At 47.0% G+C, this 10766-nt stretch overlaps 1 protein-coding gene across 1 annotated transcript in view; it reads right to left on the bottom strand.

Moving 5' to 3' along the window:
* Positions 1 to 4446: 4446 nt before the first annotated feature.
* Positions 4447 to 10766, bottom strand: part of LOC149450604 (uncharacterized) — a 66339-nt gene continuing 60019 nt past the window's right edge. Inside the window, 2 exon segments of the mRNA XM_089691715.1 lie at positions 4447 to 5466; positions 5468 to 6648. Of these exon segments, the coding sequence (XP_089547841.1) occupies positions 5283 to 5466; positions 5468 to 6648 (1365 nt within the window). The 3' untranslated portion in view covers positions 4447 to 5282.

Genomic DNA, 10766 nt, shown 5'->3' with positions numbered 1-10766 from the left:
ATACAGACCTCCTTTAGAAACAAGTGCCCACCAAGGGGTGAAGAACTGTCCTTCATTCCACTTGGACAATATTATTTGACCAGTGAGATGGTAAGAAGGTGAAGGTTGCGTTCTTTTCTTGGCTGGAGTTCTGTAAGGAGGACTGAAAGTAAATTCAGGTAGGAGGACCATCATAGACCAACAGCCCCCTCCCTAACTCAGCAACTCCCTGAGCCTCCTCCTCTTCTCTCAGAGATCTCCTATCAAGGACCCAAAGTCCTTCAGCTACTCTACCCCCTTCAGAGAACTTGAACTCCACTACCCTCCAAGGGGCCCCAAAGTCCTCCATCCTCTGTACCCCAAAAGAGACCCCTCAGCTCCCCTTCATCCATCATAACCCTTAGAGGACCATATTACTAGAATTTATCTCCACAATGAGGAGAATGTTCCGGCTCTGGAAGTGGGGGAATGTTCTGACCCTGAAGGGGTTAATCTGGGTTCCCACACTATGTATGTGTGTATCATCATCTGCTGGAGATAAAAGATGTCACAGTGACTATGGAGGAAGAGGATGGACATGACTATGGAGGAAGAGGACAGACATGACTATGGAGGAAGAGGACGGACATGACTATGGAGGAAGAGGACGAACGAGACTATGGAGGAAGAGGACGGACGTGACTATGGAGGAAGAGGACGGACGTGACTATGGAGGAAGAGGACGGACGTGACTATGGAGGAAGAGGACAGACATGATGGGTTTGTACTGGGTGTAAATAGGAAATAACATCTTATTACCTCCTCTTCCACCAACGACTCCTTGCTGCTTCGTACCATATGGAACTTCCTGTCTTTGTTTCAGATGACTTCCTGTCTGTACCTGACATCACTTCCTGTCTGTACCTGACATCACTTCCTGTCTGTACCTGACATCACATCCTGTCTGTACCTGACATCACTTCCTGTCTGTACCTAACATCACTTCCTGTCTGTACTTTCCTTTGTGTATAAGTGAGATCACCACCCTGTGGATTTTAGAGGAACTGCAGAAACATCTCAGAATATCCATTCCTGTATAATGTCTACCTTGCAGGACTACCAGGGTAGTTAAATAATAATCATAATAAATAGCTCTTATGTTTAATAAAGATATTTTATTACAGAAAAGTCTTAAAACACAGAACACAAAAAACAAATGTGTAGCTAATAAAACAGATACCACCAAAACTGATCCTTTTGGTGAAGAAAATGCAAAAATACATCCTAAAGTATAATAATATCTATCAATCCACTGATAATGAAGATGTTAGACATAAATGACAAGGATGTAATGGTCACAGAGGAATGGTGGTGGAGATCTCTCACAGTAAGAACACTTCCTTGAATGGTTCTATAAATAAAGAATGAATCCTGGAGGGAATAAAGCTGTAAAGCAATAAATAATATATAAACTGGGCCATCCACTTCATCCATAAAGACATTGTGATTGAAGATCTTCTAGATCACATAGAAGGAGGACTCATCCATGATTTCATACATTTGTTTGGAAGGATAGAACAATCCTCAGAAGGGAACATGTAGGATGACAGGAAAGGCTCCTGACTGGTGAGATCCTCCAAACATAATGATGACATCCATGAACTGGAGCGAGCTCGTTGGGGTGATAAAGCCAATCTGGAAACACTGTGTAGACGTTCTCCAAGAACTCAGCACACTCCAGGTGTGGAGAAAGTCTCCAGGTGGGTTTAGCCTGTCATTTATCATAGGTAGAAATGTCCACACATGGACTTCCACAGGGACCCCCGAGACTACATATAGAACCTGTACAGTGTCCCCAGGTCTCCAGGTGGGTTTAGCCTGTCATTTATCATAGGTAGAAATGTCCACACATGGACTTCCACAGGGACCCCCGAGACTACATATAGAACTTGGAGGTACCTGTAACATGGAACAGGATTTGGTGTTGCTGGAAGACTGGTCAGAGCAGTGGAAATTGCAGTTCAATGTTTCTGAATCGTGGGCTGGGGATGGGTAGCGGGTACAAAGCTCCCTGGGATGGGCCCACTTTCAGGGACAGATACCAGTCCAGTGATGTAGTGTCACACAGTGCAGTGTTTATTCGTGCTCTTTACAGGTGCTGTACAATGTTCCACAAAGTAACGGCAAAAACCAAGTATTTCGGCTACACTATTGTACAGTACACACATGTACTGGTGGTCCAATCAGAACCCTCCAGGCCCCAGCAGTGCACACCCCCAGATTAATATGACACGTGTACTGGTGGTCCAATCAGAACCCTCCAGACCCCAGCAGTGCACACCCCCAGATTAATACAACACGTGTACTGGTGGTCCAATCAGAACCCTCCAGGCCCCAGCAGTGCCCCCAGCCCTGAATTCTCTCCAATGGAACTCTCCAGTGAAATCTCCTCTCATCAATTACTAGCCGGATTCTCTCTATTACCTCCTGTATGTACAAAACTCCCCCAAATCTCTCCCCTCCTCACCATCCACTAGAAATTGGAGGAATTGTTTCTTCTTCCTGAAATCCAGACCTAGAGAGGAATAGAAAAGAGCCAACAAACCCCACAAAGTCTTTTTATAGAGATTTATTCCATCAAATCCAAACTATTCTACACATATTTATTCCATGGAATATGAAGAGATTTTTCTATCAATAATCCCATCAAATCTGCGTGTTTATTGGACTTTATTCCCAGCAATAATCAATCAGGAATCCATGCCAGCAATCATCAGATCAATAGGAATGTTTCCAATATCCAGTGATCACGGTTTGATCCTCCAACATAACCAGTGCACAGAATGATAAATCTATCCCATGAAATGGATCTTATTGATTGGTTGATGTCATTGATTGATCTATTGATTCCCTTCTATGATAGAATAGATTGATTTCTCCATGTATTGATCATCCTCTCCATATATCTCTTCACCTTGTCTAACATCATACAAATCCTGAATGCTATAAATCTCAGTCCTGTCCATGAATTGTATGTGACTCGGGTCTTTATAATACCATATACTGGACTGTTACTTCATTCCCTATTTTTATATCGTCTTCTTACACCTGTCCTGATGAAGTGACACTTTGAAGCCATGAAACGCGTTGATGGTGTATTTTACATTCACTTGTCCAGTAAACTCCGACCTTCTGAAGAAAACATTTCAGAGTTTCCTCCTTTACTATGGGCTCCTCTGCTGACCTCACCCTCATTTTTTCTTGGGGTGAAAGTTCTCCACCGGGATCCAAATCCTGCTTAGTATATGATGATCCGGAATTCCCCAAAAATTACCAAAACTTTATTCTCCAGGGCCTCTGCTAATAGATGTTTGGGGGTTTATCTCATCTTCAGGACCAAAATCTGCATTTTCCCATGTGTGCAAAATAATGCAGAAACAGCTCTGGCAGTGAGAGGGTTAATGTGGGCTAGATGGGATCCCTCTGCTGGGGTGACATTAGAGCTCCCCCTAGCTGCAGCCTGGTAATAACATTGCTGGGAGGTCTATTCACTGCTACATACTTCCCACCTTTATAGAAACATATAAATGGTTAGCACTTCCTCCTAGAAGAACTGACGTTGTTGGTTTGAATCCCAACCACTGCCATACCTGGCTGGAGTTTGCATGTTCTCCCTGTACCTGCATAGGTTTCCTCCAGGTACCTGCATAGTAAAGACAATTCTAGGAAGTTATTTGGCTCCTGTCTATATTGGCCCCTAGTATGTGTATGTATGAATGTTAGGGACCTTAGACTGTAGGCTCCTCGGGGGCGGGGACTGATGGGTAATAAATATGTAAATTGATGGCCCTATATAAGTAGCTGTAATCATCTAGGAGTCTGTTCATAAAACAATTGCACAGCAATACACCCGGTGAATGTGCCTGTCATTCCCTCTGTGTGAATGGGATGGGGGGAGTAGAGGGAGTAGGCTCTGTGCTGAGCGGGGTGAATGGTTTCCATGGAGATAAAATGGAGAATACCACATTTGGCAATAAGATGGTTCTAATTTCTATGATACTTAGCGCCATCTAAAGGCCAGAAAAGTATGGCATTTATTTATTGACTTTGTAAAATCATCCTTGCCCCTAGGTGGATGCTGCACCCATCCCCCGCCGGGTCCAAGTGTGAGAACTCAGCGATCACGTGATTGCTGACCATGAGTTCTCACAGCCGTTCTGATCAGAGATTGGTGACTGTCAGTCACCGCTCTCTGCCCTGCCCCCCCCCACACTCACTGGGCTGTGGAGGGGGAGGGTGCGGCTGGTCCAGACTCTGATGTCAGGATCTTTTCCCAGCCTGGACCGGCTAATGTTCATCAGCTGACAGCGGGCTTCACCTGAAAACGGGTCACAGGAGTTCAGAATGAACTGCACTCCTCTGATCCACAGAAGTACAGACAAAAGAGCTTTGCCTGAACTTCTCCTTCAAAGAATATGTTCCTCCAACATGTCCTATTCCTGATCTGTGCCGGCTGTCCCATGTCCTGGTATGAAGATGTCTCCTCTTCTCTCTGTATTGCTTCCTTTGTGTGAGATCCCCGGTGATTCTGCCAGTCCCTGTGATTTCCTATTAAAACTGACCATACTGGGCATGAGAGCTCAGCATGGTCAGTTCTCTAACTGTGCTGGGAGCTAGGCCTGCTCTCCTCCAATCATCAGACTTGTCCTGACATCCCCCTCCCTGTGCAGCCATTCACTGGGAAGACCAGTGAACAGAAGACAACTGACAAAGGAAAGACAAAGAACATTCATTGGACCAATGAGACAATCATTCCTCCAGCTGTGACAACATCCAGCCGTATGTTAAGTAACACAGTGTTTTCCTATGATCGCCGGCTCCATCTAGTGGCCACAATGAGGTGATTTTTCTGAAATATCTCCATCAGTAAAACTAGCCCAATATGATATTATGGCCACTAGATGGAGCCAATGATCATAAGAAAAAAAATACGGCCAAAACTCCTCCCAGCTGGAGAATGCTGGTCACATCCGTTCAACATTGTTCTCCATAGACCTCCAAGTGTTTGTGAAATCTCCCACCACAAAATGTACTCAGCCAATCACAGGGCAGGACTCCATTTTTCTTCTTCTCCTACTATCAATGGCCAACCCGGTCCCACACTTCATCCATGTCTTTGGGGACCTCTGATCTCCTTATGAACTGTTTCTTCCATGATGAAGATCAGCCATGGAGTATATCTGAGGTGTATATCAGGGTGTGCTTCTTCCCCACATGAGAGCTGGGATGTCCAGCAACATTCATCTAGAAGACATTTCCCGCACTCAGGTCACCAATACACCTCCAGGGTTGTGTGGGACCCCTGATGTACAGGAACACAGGACTTCAGTGAAGAACATTTCCCTCACTAAGGAAAGTACCTTCTCCCCCGTGTGAGATCTCTGATGCTTGTAAAGTTTAGACTTGTCTGAAAAAGATTTCCCGCACTCAGAAAAGGAATACGGCTTTTCCTGTGTGAGATCTCTGATGTGTGTAAAGATTGGACTTCTGTGAAAAACATTTCCCACACTCAGGACAGGAAAACGGCTTCTCCCCTGTGTGATATCTTTGATGTGTGTGCAGACTGGACATCTGTGAAAAACATTTCCCACACTCAGGACAGGAATATGGCTTCTCCCCTGTGTGAGATCTCTGATGGGTGTGAAGACTGGACTTGTCTGAAAAACATTTCCTGCACTCTGGACAGGAAAATGGCTTCTCCCCCGTGTGAGATCTCTGATGTTTATAAAGTTGGTACGTCTGTGAAAAACATTTCCCACACTCAGGACAAAAATATGGCTTCTCCCCCGTGTGAGAACTCTGATGTCTGACAAGTTTTGATTTTTCTACAAAACATTTCCCGCACTCAGGACAGGAATATGGCTTCTCCCCCGTGTGAGATCTCTGATGTATGGAAAGATTGTCCTTCTTTGAAAAACATTTCCCGCACTCAGGACAGGAATACGGCTTCTCCCCCGTGTGAGATCTTTTATGCACATTAACAAGGGATTTAGAACGGAAACATTTCCCGCACTCAGAACAGGAATGCGGCTTTTCTCCTGCATGAGACCTCTGATGTATTATAAGTTTTGATTTTTCTACAAAACATTTTCCGCACTCAGAACAGGAATACGGCTTCTCCCCCGTATGAGATCTTTTATGCACATTAAGACTAGATTTAGAACAGAAATCCTTCCTGCACTCAGGACAGCAATACAGCTTCTCACCTGTATGAAATCGCTGATGTCTATAAAGATTGGACGTCTGTGAAAAACATTTCCCGCACTCAGGACAGGAATACGGCTTCTCTCCTGTATGAGCTCGCTGATGGGTGTAAAGATTGGACTTCCTTGAAAAACATTTCCCGCACTCAGAACAGGAATATGGCTTCTCCCCCGTGTGAGACCTTTTATGCACATTAAGTTTGGATTTATAATGGAAACCCTTCCCGCACTCAGCACAGGAGAAGCTCCTCCCTGTTGGAAGGCCGGCCCGGTCCCGCACAGTCTGAGGTTCCTCAGGATACGAGGAATCTGATGGTCCATCTACACTGGGTGGTGCCGGATGGACATTGGAGGGAGCCGGGTTTTCTCCTGGACTATACTGTGTGATGTCCTCATCTTCTACTTTCCAGTCTGGAGACAAAGTGAGACAACCCTCGGAGGTTTTCCTCATCTCCTGGCCATGGACTAAAATACAAAGACAAAGAGGATTACTAGACAGAAGCTGATTGGTTCCCCCAAACCAGGACTCCTCCCACATCAGGCAGCTTGGTCTCTGAGGAGCTTACAATTCCACCCTCAAGGGAACTAGGAAATGGCTCCTCTGATCTCCTACCAGGTCATTTCTTTATTCATGGACCTTAGTCAGAGAGTGAGGAAACAACCAGAACTGTCTTTTATAGGAGGGACAGTGATGAGGGGATTATAGGATGAGGGTCCCCACCCCCTCTATCACTCATTGCCATCTTCTCAATGTTTTCCTATGTTAATATATAACAGTGGGTAGATAGAGAGCAGAAGTCAGGAGTATGTAATGTATAAAATGGAGTATATAGTGCAGGGGTCAGGAGTATGTAATGTAATCGTGCTGGAGCGTAAAACCAATTCCCACCAAGCATTCACCCGATATAAACCTGCTTTTCTAACATACACTTCCTCCCTTCAAACTGCCAAACAAGCCTACTTTGTCCTTCTTATTAATATCTTTTCTTCCAGTCCTCATCGGCTCTTCTCTACCTTTAACTCTCTACTTTCTCTGCCCCCACCGCCACCCAGTCACTGCCCACGAGATTGCACACCACTTCCAAAACAAGATTGATGCAATTCATAGGGACATCGCCACTGCACAGACACCCACCCCACTTAGTATCCCTCACACCATACCTCCCTGAACACTGTCCTCTGTTGACCTCGCTACCACTGGACAGGTCCTAAAGCTCTTCTCAGAAGCCGAACTCACCACCCGCCCCCTGGATCCTGTCCCCTCACAACTACTACGGTCACCCTCTTCTTCCATCCTATGCTCCCTCACTCACATCTTCAATCTTTCCCTCTCTACTGGTGCCTTCCCCTCCCCTCTAAAGCACATCACTCCCATACTTAAGAAACCTCCTGGACCCCACCGACCTGAACAACTTAACACCCATCTCCCTGCTGCCATTTACCTCTAAACTCCTAGAACACTTAGTCTACAATCGCCTGAGCTCCCACCTCACTGACAACAACCTTCTTCACCCTTTACAGTCTGGCTTTCACTCACTACACTCCACTGAAACTGCCCTACTAAACCTCACTAATGATCTACTAACTGCTAAAACCAATGGCCACTCTTCAATACTCCTACTACTCGACCTCTCTGCAGCTTTTGACACGGCTGACCACCCCCTCCTCCTCAAAAAACTCCACTCTTTTGGCCTCAGCAACTCCGCTCTCTCCTGGTTCTCCTCCTACCTATCCCAACGCTCCTTCAGTGTTACCTATAATGCTGCCACCTCCCCCTCACTCCCTCTTTCTGTTGAGGTCCCTCAAGGTTCTGTCCTTGGGCCCCTTCACTTCTCTATCTACACCTCTTCCCTTGGTCACTTGAAAAACTCCCATGGCTTCAACTACCATCTCTATGCTGATGACACGCAAATCTTTCTTTCTACCCCTCACCTCACCCCTTCAGTCTCCTCCTCACCTCACCCCCTCAGTCTCCTCTCCCATCACTAACCTACTAAGTGACATATTGGCATGGATTTCACTCCACTTCCTCAAACCCAACCTCTCCAAAACTGAGCTCCTAGTATTCCCCCCAGCCCATGCCCCCTCCCCTGACTTCACCATAAAAATCACTAACACCATCCTAACCTCGGAAACCACTTAACTCGGAAAGCAACTTATTCACTCCCTTGTTATATCTCGCCTCGACTACTGTAACTCCCTTCTCACTGGCCTACCTCATCGCAGGCTATCCCCCACTCCAGTCTATCATGAATACTGCTGCCAGACTCATCCACCTCACCAACCATTCCGTATCTGCCTCCCCTCTCTGCCAATCCCTCCACTGGCCTCCATTCAGTGTCCTCCACCCCTCTCTTCCAATCCCTCCACTGGCCTCCATTCAGTGTCCTCCACCCCTCTCTTCCAATCCCTCCACTGGCCTCCACTCAGTGTCCTCCACCTCTCTCTGCCAATCCCTCCACTGGCTCCCAGTTGCCCAACGGATAAAATTCAAAACTCTGACAATGACATATAAAGCCACCCACAACTCTGCCGCAATTTTTATAACCGAACTTATCTCTAGATATCACCCAAACTGTACTCTCTGCTCCTTGCAAGACCTCCTATGCTCTAGCTCCCTTGTCTCCTCCTCCCATGCTTGTCTCCAGGACTTCTCCAGGGCGTCACCCATCCTCTGGAACTCCCTACCCCAATCTATCAGATTATCACCTACTCTACTTGCCTTTCGGCGTTCACTAAAAACCTTTCTCTTCTACCCCGCCCTCTGCTAATTCTGGTATCCTCTACTCTTCCAATCACTCCATCCCCCACAGTGACTACCTACTGTACCACTCACCCCGCCCTCCTAGATTGTAAGCTCCCAGGATCAGGGCCCTCTAATCTCTCTTGTATTGAACTGTATTGTTGCTGTATTGTCTCCCACTATAATGTAAAACGCTGACCAAACCATTGGCGCTATATAAATCCTGTATTATAATAATAATAATGTACAACATAGAGTACACGGTGTAAGGACCAGGACTCATAATATTGTTATTCAGTAATTAAAGGTCCTTAAAGGGTTGCTTGCCTCCCATCTCCTGAGACTGCACTCAGTGACTTGGGTCTGAGACACTACAGACATATCCCTCCACCCGGCACAGCCAGCAGATAACAGAGAAGGTCCCCTGGAAGAGTCAGGCACAAGGCAGGAGACCCCAGTCACATGTCCTGGGGGCCTACATTATGCAATGCTTATAGGAAAAATCAACATTTTGCTGCCAGCTGAACCCCAGAACCTCCATAAATCCAGTCTAGAGACATAAATTGTGTCTGCAGCACAGAGAAGGAAGATTATCCGAGAGAAATCCAGGAATACAGGACGGGGAACACAGCTCAGGAAAGTGACCAGGGGATTACAGGCTGATATCACCCAGTCCCCGCCCTACTCTGGACCAATCAGTGAGCAGTATGGGTGGAGGAATGGATTTAGTGTTCATGACTAGAGATGAGCGAAGAAATGAAAAATTCGATTCGACTGATTCGGCGAATTCGTGGACAATATTCGATTCGAGTCGAATAAATTCGCTGTGAATTTAACTTAAAAAAGGGTGTTTCTAGGCTTCAGAGAGACTTAATATTAGTGCAGAACACTGTACCTTTAATTTAAATGCCCTTGGAGTCTGCTGGGGAAGAGAAATAATACTGTCAGTCAGTATGACATGCAGATGAGTGCCGTCGATCTTAGAATCACCGCACACTTCACTCATTTGGCCAGTCACGGGGCCAAAACCAGTGTTTGGAGGCACAGTGTGGCGGTGGAGGCAGCAGCAATGGGAGGCCATACAGCACCCTATGACAAAATGGAAACCAGCAGGAGCGTGAGGAGACCTGAAAGTGGCACATGGCAGAGTGGGAGCAATGGGAGGCGGTACAGGGACCCAGGTCACACTGTGGGCCCAGCAGCAGCGTGACCAGGCGGTACGGGGGCCCATGGCCGATTTGGGGCTTGGTGGCACCTATGGAAGGCCTGTAATCTGCCAGCAACCTATGACAAAATGGACAACCGCAGGAGTGTGAGGAGATTTCAAAGTGGCACATGGCAGAGTGGAAGCAATGGGAGGCCGTACAGGGACCCAGGTCACACTGTGGGCTCAGCAGCAGCGTGACCAGGAGGTACGGGGGCCCATGGCCGATATGGGGCCTGGCGGCACCTATGGAAGGCCTGTAATCTGCCAGCAACCTATGACAAAATGGAAAACCGCAGGAGTGTAAGGAGACCTCAAAGTGGCACATGGCAGAGTGGAAGCAATGGGAGGCCGTACAGGGACCCAGGTCACACTGTGGGCTCAGCAGCAGCGTGACCAGGAGGTACGGGGGCCCATGGCCGATATGGGGCCTGGCGGCACCAATGGAAGGCCTGTAATCTGCCAGCAACCTATGACAAAATGGACAACCGCAGGAGTGTGAGGAGATTTCAAAGTGGCACATGGCAGAGTGGAAGCAATGGGAGGCCGTACAGGGACCCAGGTCACACTGTGGGCTCAGCAGCAGCGTGACCAGGAG

Source organism: Staurois parvus, unplaced genomic scaffold (assembly GCF_062004578.1).
Source record: "Staurois parvus isolate SC_StPar_1 unplaced genomic scaffold, SC_StPar_1.0 ptg000570l, whole genome shotgun sequence".
NCBI lineage: Eukaryota > Metazoa > Chordata > Amphibia > Anura > Ranidae > Staurois > Staurois parvus.
The sequence above is the reverse complement of the archived record's forward strand: the minus strand, read 5'-3'. Positions and strand labels throughout refer to the sequence as shown.